A 16,155-nucleotide genomic window follows, 5' to 3' on the forward strand; every position below is an offset into this window, starting at 1 on the left:
TTGAATCACTTCTTGACCTTGGCTGCAGATGACAAAAACTAAATCTCACCTGAAGGTTAGACCATCTGCCGAGGAAGCATCACAACGGCTGCTAATGTCTCTTGACTTTGTGTCTGATATATACAGTCTGCTTGTTGGAAAACTTCATTCATTGGCCGATCTGTCAGCTTTCTTGTGGTTAGAAAGCTTCTCTGAGCAGCAGAGATCATTCTAGAGTTACAATCAGACTCTAAACCTTTAGCTAGCGGCGTTATCAGCTACACTGTGTGAACAATACTGACATACTGAACCATGTTGTCTCTTGTCAGGTCTAGATGTCCTTCCTGGAGGCAGTTTGACCAAAACCTTGACATCTAAATTGATAACATCCCTCACAACATTACTAAATCAACGACACTGCACATTGTAGCATATTTATGAAACTGCAAAATGTGTTTTAATAGGAAAAGAGGCAGACCCAGAACATGGTATAGTATACAATCAGTGGTCAGATGCAGCAGTGCCTGGTGTAAGTCAGTCTTTGGCACACAGTGCACATTCCCAAACAGCTGACATAGTGTTTAGAAAAAGAGACATGTTTTCAGCATACTGTACAAAGAGTCCTAAAAAAGCCTACAATATACTTTATAAAGTTACACAACAGCCAGGACTAATAACATTCATCTGCTCTAACACATAAATAACAAATGATTTCAATTGAGAAAAGCAACAAAAACACTAATCAATCATACTATATTCCCTTTGGTAGATCAAGGCTAGCAAGGAGTTTTCAGTTTTCTTGTTCCTCCCTGCTGAAGGACGGCAGATCAGCACACAACACACACCAACAGCTACACACACACACAAACACAAACCTCACAGCCCTTGAAGTACGATCCAGTCAACGGCAGCACTAACTGAATGAAGATAAATGTTCTAAATACAGAAATACATTGCAGGAAATAAATGTACGTGTGATCTTAAGTTGAAAAAAAAAAAAGGCTTTAAAGGAGCAGTCTGACATGTTGAGAGTCGGATAACAAGGTCAACCTATTTTGATATCAGCCATCTCCATGACAACTGACAAAACTCCATCTGCTGATGAAGACCATGAGCTGTGGTCCAAAGCTCCAGAATAACCTCATAAGTAGACCTTGACCTTTTTTTATCCAAACAATATAAGTAAATATCATTTTATTTCTGTGCTTCTAATAGTCTGACACACGGTTAGCTTAGCTTAGCACAAAGACTGCAAGCAGAGGGAAACTGCTAGCCTAGCTCCATCAAATGTGGCAATGAGATTTAAATACTGTATCTTTATGTAAGCTCGTCACCACTATACCCAAGAAGAGACATTCATCTGCAGATGATTTTCTCAATGAATCATTTTGTCTATAATATGTCAGAAAGTAGTGAATGATGTCCATCAGAATTGCTTAAAGCCCTTTAAATGTTGTTTTGTACTATCAACATATATTCAGTTTACTGTCACGTATGACACAGAAAAGCTTCAAGTCCATGCAACCAGCAAAATTAAAAATAACAAACCCTTATTCCTTTATCAAAACTGTTGCCAAGTTATTTTCTCTTGATTGACTAATCGATTCATCCACTAAACCTCAGAACTCTAGATGTGTGCAAATGACGGGACTTTAGAGAAATGAACTGGACACACTGGAAATGTCAGAAAATGAAGTAAACTCAAAATGTTTAGTAAAAAACATCTAGTGTTGAATATTTGCTCTCTCACTGACAGACGTTCCACTGTTGTGGTTGGACTGGTGCATTATTTCCTGTTAGTATACAACTGTAAACTGTGTTAAACAAACTGCAGAATACTAGAAATTATTGCAATGAATATACAGCACATACTGTATACAGTTAGTATGAGGTGTGAAGTTGGGACACAACTGCTGTGTGAGAGAAGTAGAACCATAAATATCTGTCCAATAAATGAACAGTCACTGTGTAATTAAGATTCAGAAGATTTTGAGGCGTAAAGTGAAGCTAAGCTACGAGATGGAATATGGGGTCGGGGGTGTGTGACTGTAACGTTGGTCTCCGTTCAGATTCCAGCCAGCTCCATGTGCTGATGAAGACCATGAGATGCGGTTGAAAGCTCAAACACTAGTAAGTGGACTTTTGAGTTAAGATGAGTCAAACAAGAATAAACATGTCCTGGATCTCCATAGTAGTGACTCTAGATTTGACAGAAAATGTCAGACTGTTCCTTTAAAAGCAACATGCAGGTGGACAGACTTGTTGCATGTGTCCATGAGGCCGGCTGTGAGGCTCCATCCTCGTCTTTATGAGCCGTGGTACAGGTGGATGCTGCTGGCCACCGCCTGGTTGTACCTCTGCTCCGCCTGGATGCTGCTCTTGTACTCCAGGCGGCTGCTGTCGGTCAGCTCCTCGGCGGTGTCTCCGAAGCCGTGGTAGTGTCCGTAATGCAGGAAGTCCCCGCAGTCGGCCCCCATCAGCCCCCACCAGGCCGGCCGGTGGGACACGCAGCTGCTGGGGCTCCCGGTCATGTGGAGGGAGCCGCACATGTCGGCTGAAGCGCGCTGACCGGACGCGGCTGCTGGCTGCTGATTGGCTGGAGGGCAGGACGCTTTGTCATGTGTGGAGAAGCTTTGCATCGGTGCGCTGTGATCCTGGTCGGCAGCTGGTAGCGTGTGGTGATAACTGTTGGTGACGGCTTTGGTGTCGACATCTGCCGGGTTTAAAAAGTTTCAAAGTAAATCTCCTCATGTACACAACATGTGACACTTCTGCTAAGTTATCCATCGCATGCTTTCTGTGTGGTCTGACACTGTATTGCACGGAAGCTATCAGAAAAATGAATCCTAAATATCACATGACCCTCTGGTCTCACCTGAGCTGAGCTCCTGTGCAGACTCCATGTTCATGCTGTCCAGCTCCTCACCTACACTGCTCTGCATCTGCAGCAACACATCTGCAACACAGAGATGATGGAAACAAATCATTAAGGAATGTAGATGGAAATCATCATACAGGTGTGATGATGATGATGTTGAGTGGTTAATTACAGCCTTTTAAAAAGAAATGAATCATTTATTGTCGGGGGGGCTTCCTGTTTATGGCCACAAGTTGGAAAATTTAAAATCAACATAATTTGATTCTTTTGGTTGGTTTGGTTAGTTGGTTTCAATCTGCAACCTCACTTCACACATTGATCTTTTAACTACTAATATGCTTAGAAAAAGACGACTACTTGCTCTCCGTTACCTCTCTTGGCCTTCTTCATGTGACCAGCCTCAGTGGCGGTCAGCAGCCTCTTCCTGCTGGCTGCTTTGCTGAGCAGGCCCTGACCGTTTCCGTTCTGCACTCCGTTCACGTGGAGTCCGCTTAGTTGCAGCAGGTGCTTGTGGGCGTTGGAGATGAAGTGAGAGCAGTCGTGGAAGCCGTGAGCTTGGGCCAGGTCTGCTGCTGTCTGCCCGCTGGCATTCCTTAAACTGAACGAGAAGGAAGAGTGAGCACGTGCTCTGCTGTTCAACTTCCACAATATGTCATCAAAACAGTTTGTCTCTATCTGAAGCTGCACTAATGACTGGGTGAAGGCTTACACTCGCTCTCAGTTTGAATATTACAGTGGGAGATAATCATGACTCATCAAATCAAATCAGTTTTGTTTGTTGTTTATTGTCAAAATGTAGAGTTGTGGTTATGATAATCTCCCCCTGCAACACAATCTAACTTTACTCACATTTAATGACTAAAATCTTACATCTTAATAGTGATAATAGAATCAGTAGAATGAAGGCTTCATATTGATTACATTAGAAAATATCAATACAATTCATTTTACTATTTAAAATATCTTCAAAAATTCAATATTTTGTGATTTAAAATGTTTATGAACAAAAGCTACAAATGTATTAAACACATTTAATTAAATAAATGTAAGAATAATATATCATTTACAGATCACAGTGGTATTACCATGAATCTAACTCAGATATCAGTTTAACTCCCCGTACATTTACATAACATCTGACATCAAATGAAATGTTTCCTAACAGGTTCTGAATTGATTAAAATCTGATATTAACTGTCTTCCTCAATACAAAACAATACAATATAAGAAGAAACAACAAATGAAGATGTTTCATTTTAATGTTGTATAAGTTTTAGTTACTCAATTACATGCTGAGTTTAACAAAGTATTGTTAGATTATAAGCTGTTCAACTGGAATTTGGGGGGATGGCTGACAGAATTTTAAAATTGTCAACAAATCCCATGAAAAGACCAAAAACAAGTCCACTGGTTCCTAATGGAGACAAAAATCTTTCCAAACAACTCACAAATATAGTTTGATTGTTTTTAAATGGTTCAGTAATTTCCTAAAACAGCTGGTGACTGTTTTTAATAAACATTACTCAAACAGGAGGAAATCTGTGGGGACTATTTTCAGCAGTGGATTAATCCAACTTTGGTGTTGTTGTGAGTATTTCTGGTTGTGTTTGTGTGTTTGTGTTTATGATGATGAACAGTGTGAGTCATTGCTGTGTTGGAGCTCTATGACACAGAGGAATAAGATGTATCAGGCTTTGCTTTGGGTCTGAACATGGGATTTTATGGGAATAGCAAAAATATAGAATTACAACAAGTCGTTTTTCTGGAGCTTTCTATCGCATCTCACAGTCTTCAGCAGCACACAGAGTTTGCTCAGTTGTCATGGAGTTGGCTGAGAGGATGCTGTATAAGTTATGAAGTATTGATTTATTTAACCAGGAGAGGGCCTCACTGAGATGAAATTCACTTTTACAGGCTGTCCTGGCCAAGACAGCAGCACCACATACTTTTCTTATGTGTGTGTAAATGTGCCGAAATCAGTGGCGGTAGCTTTGTGGAGGCTGGCACTGACGTCAGAGTACTGCAGCATCACCCACTTGTTCAGAGTGGGTCTAACAGTGGTGTGGTGATGTGCTGCAGTGAGTGACCAGGGAGTGGCAGCACAAGAAGCTGGTATTAAAAATGCCCTCATGCAACATTTTAAGTCATTATAATACTGATGTCTCATTTGTATGTCACTTGCTGCTAGTGATGTACTGTCTTTTTTTTTAAATACACAACTATAAGATTACCATTCCAGCCAGGAGTAAGCAGAAGTCTCCAAACCCCCCCATGTAGAATATCTGCTCCCCAATCATAACAATAAGTCAGAATGGAGGTGGGAGCGAGCATTTAAGATCTGTTGCAGACAGCCTGTTTCTAGCCGTCATGTACATTGTGATACCAATGTGTAAGAGACACAAAACATCATCATTCTCTCTGGATGTTTGTATCAAAATATATCTGATGGCCACTTCTATTTATTTCCTTCATATATTGATGGTGGACAATTTCAGAGGGAAAGCAGAAATCATTTTCCTTATCTAACCATCACATTAACATGTGTGTGTGTGTGTGTGTTACAATGATGAACAGAACAATGCTGTACTGTGTGCCCTTGTTTGAGTAATCTGCTTCATCTACTGCAGTTTTTGCAAATTATATGCAAATTACATATATGAAATATATACTGAATGCCTGAAGTATATTGCTCATATATAAAATGTGTATTAAAGGTCAATAGTAAATGGTTAACAGAGTCATAAACATGGCCACAGTTCCTCATGAGGAAGCAAACTAAAGCCAGTTTCAACCACTTTATGCCTGGAGGAGAATCTCTCATACTCTACTATGATTTTGTGTGGAAGATGACTTTAACAGTGACTAAATAATACACATGAATGTTAACCTCTACCACCTGCACCTCTGTGTTACACAGCATCACTAACTAATAGTGTGTAGTGATAAAAGACTCTCTGCATTAACCATCACCACACTCAATGATGAAATGTTCAAGGCTGTTATTAAATAATAGTTATGGAGTTTGTAAGTACAGTGAGTGCAGAGAGAGAGTTTAAACTATATACTAAGTGAGAGGAGAAGGGTTTCAGGTAGATGGTCTGAAGTAGCTGCTGTCTGGATTATGAAGCCTATAACCTGTTTGGAGGAAGGTCAGACATGCTTTGACCTGACTTCAGAGATGGTCAATCTCTTAAACTTGGCACGTTTAAACTGATGGAAATGGAAATCAACACGGCATGGTTTGACTCAGTGGAGCCAAAAGTGCCGATGGAAAAAGGTGAACGTTTCCCCTGAAGGTCACAGTTATCACAGATGTCTTTAAACCTGAACTTAAAACCTACCTCTTCAGCCTAGCTTTTGATTTAGAACCAAACTTTATCTACTTTATTTCATTCACTTCTTTTATTGTATTTATGTTGTAGAATTTTACATTATTTTCCCTCTCATCTATTTTATCTACTTTTTTATTTCAATCCACTTTATTATTTTGATAGCCCATTTAATTTTATTACATTTTTATAATTGTTATTTCTCATGTACATTAGTCTCAAATAGTGTTTACTGTCTATGTTTGTTCTGTCTTATTATCAGCTTGTCAGTCATCAGTGACTAACCTGTACCGAAGATAATACACAAATAAGGTTTGATTGATTGACAGTTAGTTCATGTGACGACGCCCGAGCCAGCTCCGTTTACCATTCACTGTGTTGTGAGATGCAGATAAAAGCTCCTGAAAAAGGTAGTAAGCAGACCTTTGAGTTTGATTATTTTGCCACATTGTCAAAAATGAACTTCCATGTTCACTTTTCCTCTACAGTAAGTAGAGTTCCTACCTACACGGTATCAACATGTCATCACTTAACTAAATCTAAGCCTGTGTATTAACCGTCATAAAGGTTGTCATTCAGTAAAGAACCTGTTGAAGGAAGCATTTCATTTCATTCAGCTCCTGACATGCTTTGATTATTTCACCCATTAATACAACAGAATAAGCTTCCAGCTGAGACTGAGCTTCCTGTGATTTCTACAGTAGTTCCTGAGGCAGTTTACAGTTAGTTAGCACAGTGGTTTGAATGTCAGCACAATAACAGTTAGTTGTAAGCTAAGCATGCAGGTCTAGACATGACTATCATCATCATCAAGTGTTTTCTTTGCATTGAAACCAATCACTGCAGGAAATACCTCGCCAGTTTGCCAGTTGCAGAAACTGTAGGAAGCGATAGTGAACACTCATTGCCACAACTGTAAGATGCTCGCTGATGCACGTGTGGCAGATTCTGCAGTGCCTATTTGGATTGCTCCCCCTTTCTGGGATTACTCGAGAAAAATCATGTTTATATTCAATAGCTGGAAAACATCAAAACGTGCAGGGGGTTTGTCTCTGCCAGCACAGTGGTTATCCTTTCTTTACATCAAAGCACATGATCCAACAAGCAAATCTGAATATGTACTTCACAACTGTAACACAGGACCAATTAAACAGTGTCAAATTGAAAGTAAACAGATAGTACAAGTTTCTACACACCCTTGTTGACTGAAACACCCCGAGGCTGAAAAGCTCATGATGTGGATTTACTGACACTAACACAAACTGACTCAAACCACACTCATTTGATTTCTCTTGAAGTGAGATCCAAAACCAACTGCACTCAAGTGATGTTCATGTGAAAAAAAGAGATATCAGTGTAGTTAAATATTAGAGCTGCATTCATTTTTTTAACCACCTGAGGGCAGCAGAAAAAGCAAAAAGCCATCTGACATATAATCACATATGAAATGATGATGGTGGATATATGTAGGTTGAGTGGACCTCTGTGTTCACCAGTTAGTCTCTAGTCTGATCTACAATAAACACAAAGTACAGCTGAGGCTGCTGGGAATGTCAGTAGTTTTGTAGGCATTTAGTCATAAACCAAAGCATTGTTCAAATTTTAAAAAGTGACCTGATGATGGTGAAAAGAGGAAAAGTGAGAGGATCATCAGGATGAGTAAGATTCATCCTCTGGCCACTATGAAAGTCTGTACAAGAATTGTTGATATATTTCAGTCTGAACCAAAGTGGTTACACAATGGACACACCAAGAAACATTAAGAATATTGACACGAGCATAAGACCGACGCAGTTGTCATTTTCCTGTCCAGCGCCCACGTTGTTAAAATAGCAGAGGCACTTGCGCCCATGGGTGTTGCTCTTAAGTTGTGGTCAGGCGCATTGTTGGTGCATTGCTATCTTGGGGCCGCAGAGAGCGATTGCACAATTGACCAACAAAAACCTGGACTGAAGTCAATGGTGAAATGTTTGACTGTTATTTTAAGGAGCTTTATCAAGACAGTAATATGCAGCTACACAGGCGGCTGCACAACATACACTCTGCTTGTTACACACACAGGACGCACAGCAGCACACAAACATGCAAAAGATTACAAATAAAAGGATTACAATGTGAAAGAATATTATTATGTATATCAGCATATTTTAAAAAATACATGTCATAATGCTTAGTCATAATATTTATCAGAATTAACTAATCGCAGTAATTAGGGATTAAATTGTTTAATTATTTGACCAAATCGTGGCAATACACGTAGGTATTTAAACAGACAAACAACAACAGATCAGACACAGATCGACTTTCCTGCTGCATCAATACATGATGACATGAGGAACACATGAGGAAATAAATGAGGAAATAAATCTGTACAGCTTCTAGCTGCTTCCAGCAGCAGGATCAGAACTTTGGTGCTGATCAAGTCCTGATAACTGTGTTGATGATTTTTTACATGTTTAAAATTAATGATTTAACAAATATTCTTTAACATTTTTGAGATTACAGTGATCAGGTTTCAATACTTTCAGCAATTAAAACTCTGCTGATTTGACCTGTTACTCCATTACTGAACTGACTGGCTCTTAAAGGGAATGGGCGATGACACTCTGGTTTATTGCATGTTACGCCCAAAACACACCTATGATTAATTAAGAGACTATGGACAACCCCTCTGAACCATGCGCCTGGTGCAGCAACCATTTTTCTGCTGTTAAAATAGCATAGGTGGATTTGGACACACCCTAAATGCAATTGCGCCATACGCTTCAAAACTATAATTTAACCTACAAAATATCCAAACCAAGAATAAGCAAATAAGCCTAAGAATCTGACCAGGTATACGATACGATGGACACATTTTAGTCAAACAAACAACACATGAACAAAACAGGAACAAACAGAGACGAAACACAATATTAATGTCTCTTTTTTCTTGCCGTTATTGGATGGGGTCAATTTTGCTGTGCAGCAGTGTCTGATTTTCAAGAGAAATCAAAATTGTTTCCCCTACACCCAGAAACCAAACACGTTGTAAATACAGCTGACATGAACACCGTTCCAAATGAATGCATTCACTTTTTCCATTTTAATGACATTGTTAGAGTTCTTGTTTTCCCATTTTTTTTAAAACTCTAAATCATTTTTGTAACACTAAACTGCAGAAGAACATCACAAACAATAAATCTCACCTAAAACACTCTGAGACATGGTCAGTGTTTGAGGTTTATAAATGCTTCAAAATGAGAAGAAACATCAGAGATTTTACACATATTTTGAAGTTATAATTTCTCACCGAGTGAAATCCTGGAATCTCAATAAATTTCCGTCAGTGTGCCACAAGTAAACAGAAACACATGAGCTTTTCTGCCTTTGCATAATGTCTACCCTCTCATTCCAATATCATATATAACATATGAGTAAGTACAGTATTTTACCTGTGAAGCTGTTAAAGAAAATACAACATGAACAAATAACTGTCCAACTAAACTACAACTTAATATCACTGTATAAAATATGACCTAGTTGTATGAATCCATTTTCAATCAGCAGGTTTGGAAGGGAACAGGTAATGAAACATCTGACTTATTAAAGTGATTTATTCAGTCAGATTGAAGAGATAATTCCACCTGTTCCCTGTGGAGTTTCCTTTGTTTCAGGACCTCTCGAACAAGAATGTCAGTAACACTTTGGATCATCACAAATGAAATCTGGAAGTGAATCTTCAGGAATCACCGTTCTGGTTAATGGTTGAGAACCCACATTAACACACACCAGATATCATTGTGCTTCTATCATTAGGAGATGAAAATCAGCTATCCTGTTCCCTGCCAAACAGCTGATATGACATTAACAGAGACATAATGAAGACAGAAAAAACACCACAGCAGCAGAGCAACACAATACTAATGCTACAGCGCTAAGAAATGTGTCAGCATTTAACAATATTATATTTATATTATATTCAAATGATCTATTTTACTGTGTCAACAGTTCATGGCTGTTTGACATTTGAATGATGACTGACGTGTGCTGTACTGACATACTATCCTTCAGCGTCAGATTCTTTTTGTGATGTGCTGTGATTATTCTCCATCAAACCTGGTGAGGAGCAGATTGGAGCAGCTGGGTGTGTGTTTGCAGCTGCAGCTGAGCAGCTCTGTTGCTGTGGTTCACACTGGACATGTCAGAGTTGCTGCTCAGAGGTCAGACTGCAGGATACTTACTGTGGTTTGGCACCTGCTATCAGCAGGACCTGGATGCACTCCAAGCTACCTGACCTGGCAGCCTTGTGTATGGGAGCCTCGCCTACAAAGTCCTGGAATTAAATGTAAAACACTGTTATATAGGTAAGATTTAAGGCCGTTACAAACACAACATTACATGATGAGTACTTTTATTTTTGGAACTAGAAGTACACATTGCTGTTAGTACTTACATACTTTAATGTAAATAAGCTGAACACAGTGAATTCAGGACTTTGACTTGTAATGGATTATTTTCTACATTGTGCAATTATTACTTTACTGAAGTTAAAGGAGACCTATTATGCTTTTCCTTATTTTCAGTCAAATATACATGTTACAATGTCAGATGTTCATATTAAACATGGCCAAATAATGAGGTAAACGTATGTGGAAGTAACCCCTGAGAGACTTCAGACTGCTCTCAACACTCAGTTTCCAACTGTTTTTTCTACTTTCCAGACAAGCTGATGTCAACTCATGACGGATTTCTTTATATAGTCATCTGCTCCACACGCAGTACGCATGATGCAGGCAGAAACTATACAGTCAGAAGAACATTTTACTAGTTATTACCTTTGTTATTTCCTGACATCAGACCTTTTCTACTTCAGTCGGCTTTTTAGCACATTTCACAAATGTAATTTACACCACTATGTCACACAATAAGCAGGTAATGAGCGTAATATTTACCAAACACAGATGCTATTCAGTTCTAAAACAGATCTTTTGATAAAATGAAACCCTGCCATGAGAGAAACACTCGAACATGACAGATGAACTAACAAATCTATTCAAGCATCCAACAGACAAACAGTCAAAGATTGATTTAGTGTAAAAAGATGTTCATGGTGTAATCCTGCAGATAAAGGCACTTCTCATAAACATGTATAATTGTAAGTTAGTAGATGATCTACCATAGGTCCCATTTCCATACACAAGACCACACTAGTGGACAGTGTTGGTGCCATTCAAACTTCATCAGATATTCAATAATAAAAATACAGTAACAGATCCAGATGTGACACATGTTGAGTGTGATTACACACTAAAACATCTGACTGACCTGCCTGTTGACGTCAGCTCCAGCCTGAGTCAGCCACACCACACAGTTAGGATGTCCTCCGAACGCTGCAGTGTGTGTCGGTGTCTGGTTAAAGCGGCTGGTCACCGTGTTCACCTCACAACCCACCTGCACAAGGTGCACCACACACTCCAGCTGTGTGTACAGAGACACAGATGTTAGTGTTGGCGAACAAAGGATCTCAAATCAACAGGAGGGTCAGGTTAGTGAACCGTTAAACAATACTGATAGGAGATTTCTGGTGGGCACTGATTCATGTTGTAAGAAATCACCCATAATGTATGAGGTCGACCCTGCAGGTGAGAGATGCTGGTGTAATAAAGCACTAGGAGACTTAGGTGTTGTTGAAATGTCAGATGTGTTAGTTAGGTTAATGTTTTTTCAAGTCTGTCTTAAAACTAACTTCAAACGCCCGTATGTTATGAAAGTGTAATCAGTCGCTGACATTTCTTTTGTTCGTACCGACCACCCAGCATAACACAGCTGCAACATAAGAGATGTCTTGTTCCATGTAAAAAAAAAGGCATTTTTAAGTTCAGCTGAAGTCAGTATGAGGTGTCATCAGTCAGACTTTGGATATCTTCCAAAGTTACTGTGTTTTTAGTGCAATATTACTCCTTTGAGTTATTATCCTTTCACCGTAGCTCAGCAACCAAACTCTGTATGTGGAAACAAACTGAGAGAATTTTATAATAAAAAGACTTTGGAAGACACCCACGGGATCTCTCTCATATTAGCTTCAGCTGAACTTCCCAATGTATTTACACAAAATGACGACCTCCACCAGTTACACTGTGTAACCCAGGTTACAAATAGAGCAATAGTCATACATATATATATATACACTATATATCATATATATATATACACACTAATGAAAAATAACTAATAAAAAGACATAATTCATGGCGATAAATAATCTATAGTCCTAAAATATATTAAAATCATAGACTATTTTTCATTTAAATAAGAAAACTTTTTTCTCTGACATTCTAAGTGTTATTTTTGTGAACATTCAGTAACTTTGTGTAGATTAACTAGATTGTAGATTTTAGATAAAAAGGAGCTTTATTTCCATCATGCTGATCAAGTTTTTTCCACCCTGCAGATTGGACAAGAAGTTGGATGGTTGTGTGTTTGGCCTGGAGACAGGAGCACACACACATGACATCAGATGCGGAGCTTGTACACACACACACAAGGATTCAAAAAGAAACATCCCAGCCTCCGGACCCACTGCGAGGCTTTGACTTACTGAATGACTGCGGATTTTTCCTCATTTTCAGAGTCGACTTAATTGAACTGAGAGATACTAAACTGAAACGGAAACAGGATATCCTGTTGGAGTACAACATTGTACAACTACCAGTGTTATGCTTTGTATAGCCTATATCAGCAATTAGGTTCAACCATAGGACAGTTTTTTTTAGAATTTTTCATTGCAGGGCCGTTAACCAGTGCAGTGGAAAGACAAGCCTATATGTTTTCTTTATTTCTTTTCATTCATTTAAGAATAAAATAGATTTATAACACTAGTAACGACTATCTGAGGAGGAAAATGGTATCAACACACCATTTCTGTTCAGTTGCCAACCAGTGAAGAACAATCTGTTATAGCTGCATAGGCTAAAGTTGTGGAATTTACACATTAAACTTTAAACTCTGGTAGGTTTATTAGACTTCATTTCAGCACCATTCACTGTTTAAATAGTTTGGTGCATCTTTTGTTTTAATGCCTCTCCTCCTATGATGGCAGTATGTTATATTACAATAATTGGGATTTACAGGAGCTTTGTGTTTATTTTGTTATCTACAGTAGATTTGTGAAAAATGATGTTAAAGTTTTGATGTAAACTATGAAAGTCAAAACTTTCATCAGGGGGACAAATATTTTTGCTGCAGGGCCGGATTTGGCCCACATGCCACCATTTGCCTACCACAGGCCTATATTTTGAGTTGAATGGTCTATTTTATGTTTTTTTCTTGAAAAAGGGGCAATTTAAAGGTTCAAATTATCTGAAAAAAGGACTGGAAGAAGATACTTACCCTTCACATGAAACAATAAAAAAGTCAAAGGGAAAAGAGCTCAAATAAAAAGGTTTAACTTGTTAAATTAAAGTTCTTAAACTAAGGAAATATTATTAACTTATTCTAAACAACCAATTATTGTGAATACTTGTATATGTTGTGTTATGTATATGTGTGTTTAATGTTTATTAGTAAACTGACGACAGCCTTCAAAATTTTACTTTAGTAAAGGTACAAAAGTATTAGTTGTGAAATTTAATTTAGGTATCAAAGTTAAAGTACTCATTATGCAAAATGGCCCCACACTTGGGCCACAACTAGCAAATATTTTCATTTTTATTATTCTCTCGATTAGTCAATTAAATGTTTAGTCAATGAAATGTTAAAAAAATGTGAAAAAATGGCATTCAGAATTTCTCAGAGACCCTGACGTCTTCAAGTTGGTTGTTTTGTCTAAAAGGATAAAATGTTGTTATGTCATATATAACAGGGATAAACAGCAAATATTCACATCTAAAAAAAAAATGAAAAATTAACTGGTAACCATAGCAGTGGAATAAATGTAGTAGAGTAAAATGAAATGTAGCGGAGTGGAAGTATAAAGTAGCATTAAATGGAAATACTCGAGTTAAGTTCAAGTACCTCAAAAATTATACTTTAAAACTTTTCTTTAATGCTGAAAATATCAAGCTTAAAGAAAAGGTTTGCAATTGCTCAAGTCTGATTTAAAGGACCAGTATGTAGAATTTAGTGGCATCCAGTGGTGAGATTGCAGATTGCAACCGACTGAGTACCCCCCTCGCCCCCCACCAAGCGTGTAGGAGAACCTACGGTGGGCACGAAACCCGTGAAGAACGTGAAAGGCCCTCTCTAGAGCCATACTCTAGAGAACATATTGAATATTAAATTCAGTTTCTGATCATATTTCTGCCAATGCCCTAAATCTTACTTCAAACAGTCACATGTCCAAATGAACATTGACATAATCATTCCTCCTGTTCATACTGAAGATCCCTTTATAATGCACTTATAATGTAAGTGATAAGGGACAAAATCCACAGTCCTCCTTCTGTAAAAAATATATTTAAAAATTTACCTGACGCTAACATGAAGCTTCAGCGTCAAATCAAGTTGACATCTTTCAACGTTACAGTCTTTTTAGTGCCAAAGTCCCTCTTTTTGTTACTATACTTCCACTACGGCTCAACAGGGAAACACTGTCCAAGGAAACACAAAGAGGAAATTTAATGCTAAAAAGACTGTAAATGTGTCAGATATCCACTTGATATGACTAACTCAGACTGCTGAAGACTCATATAAGCTTCAGATCAACTTTTAAATGCATTTTTTCACATAATGACTGTGTGGACACACTGTGGATTTTGGCCCCATCACTTACATTGAAAGCATATTTGAAGGGGATCTTTTAATAGCCAGTATGAACAGGAGGAATGATTACAGTGAGACTATGTTTTAAGACACAAAATTGTGAACCTCTCCTTTAAAATGTTGCGTTTGTACTAGAAACTTGTGGCCAAGTGTCATCATCAGAAAACTCCCACACCTTACTGTTCCTCCAACATAACTCTCAGTAAACACACTGGGATAAGTTTATTTTATACAGAAATGGTTACAATAGGTTTTGGACTCGGTTAGGTTGGTGTTATTTTTAAGTGAAAGCTGTACGGACGTGTTAACAGCCATGCTTACTGTATCATTAACTGAAGCTAATAGCGGTTACAGTATGGTTTCCTGTTTTACAGTGCTGTTTTGGCGCCTGAATAACTATTGGCTCCACTAGAACCAATGAAAAAGCTGCAACCCGTTACTTTATTTATTTTTTTCCGTCCAAAATGACCTTTATTGCGCAGACACAGCCAACAGTTTTACAGCCGCTGAGCAGCAAACCACACTCACAACACTCTAGACTCAATGCTGCATACGGCTTCTTGACTAATAACACTGCATTTACACCACATATCAACGTTTTAAAAAGGCTCATACTAGTCGCTACTGTCCACCGCCATGTTGTGGTTGAAAACTCTTCTGGCAACAATTAGCGAAGCCGTGATTCAAGTTGTGGTTAAATTAAGTCCTGTAACGTTATACTGTTTTGCATGCAAGACGACAGTAAGAACAATATAGAAAACACCCCCCAAATGAGTTTTACCCCTTAGGAAGACTGCTTTTAGTTAGGCAAAGCTCTTAATCTATCTGCGTTAGTAACTTAATCCCTACCTGTCCATAGTGAGCTGCCCAGTGTATGGGGGTCCATCCGTAGCAGGAGTCCTCAGTGGTCAGAGGAGCCCGGTGTGAGAGCTGCTCTAACAGTGACGCCAAAGCGCCAACATCTCCGTCCCGGCAGGCGCGGTGGATGGGAAACTGGCTGGTAAACACCTCATCACCGGAGAAGTCTGGTTCTAGTCCCACAGACATGAGTAAACTGTGAAAGTCGGAGACACAAACGTTCCTCTCAGGTGTTCCCGGTCCCACAGAGCAGACGACACACGGTTCAAATCATAGTTCAAACACAAAGGAAGAAGAGGAGGCCGGCTCTGGCTGGCCGGAGAAGCACAAAACCCGGACTGGAGTCTGGCTGGCGGCAAAACCACTCGG

At 38.8% G+C, this 16,155-nt stretch overlaps 1 protein-coding gene across 1 annotated transcript; it reads right to left on the bottom strand.

Annotated features, from left to right (window-relative positions):
- Positions 1–413: 413 nt before the first annotated feature.
- On the bottom strand, positions 414–16,103 carry ankrd10a (ankyrin repeat domain 10a). The gene is made up of 6 exons (XM_042404732.1): positions 15,778–16,103; positions 11,494–11,646; positions 10,410–10,501; positions 3,229–3,455; positions 2,855–2,935; positions 414–2,692 (listed from the first exon to the last, which is right to left on the bottom strand). The coding sequence occupies exons 1-6, from the start codon at positions 15,973–15,975 to the stop codon at positions 2,286–2,288; spliced, it is 1,158 nt and encodes a 385-aa protein (XP_042260666.1). The 5' UTR covers positions 15,976–16,103; the 3' UTR covers positions 414–2,285.
- Positions 16,104–16,155: the final 52 nt, after the last annotated feature.

The sequence above is a fragment of the Thunnus maccoyii genome, chromosome 24, assembly GCF_910596095.1.
Source record: "Thunnus maccoyii chromosome 24, fThuMac1.1, whole genome shotgun sequence".
Taxonomy (NCBI): Eukaryota; Metazoa; Chordata; class Actinopteri; order Scombriformes; family Scombridae; genus Thunnus; species Thunnus maccoyii.

What these genes read in the sequence shown, in the direction of transcription:
- ankrd10a (XM_042404732.1), bottom strand. Translation starts at nt 15,975, where the DNA reads ATGTCTGTGGGACTAGAACCAGACTTCTCCGGTGATGAGGTGTTTACC. An exon ending in ATAGCAGGTGCCAAACCACA is followed by an intron (nt 3,456 to 10,409) that starts GTAAGTATCCTG and finishes CTTCTCGTTCAG; the next exon opens with TTTAAGGAATGCCAGCGGGC. An exon ending in TGCACAGGAGCTCAGCTCAG is followed by an intron (nt 2,693 to 2,854) that starts GTGAGACCAGAG and finishes TAAACCCGGCAG; the next exon opens with ATGTCGACACCAAAGCCGTC.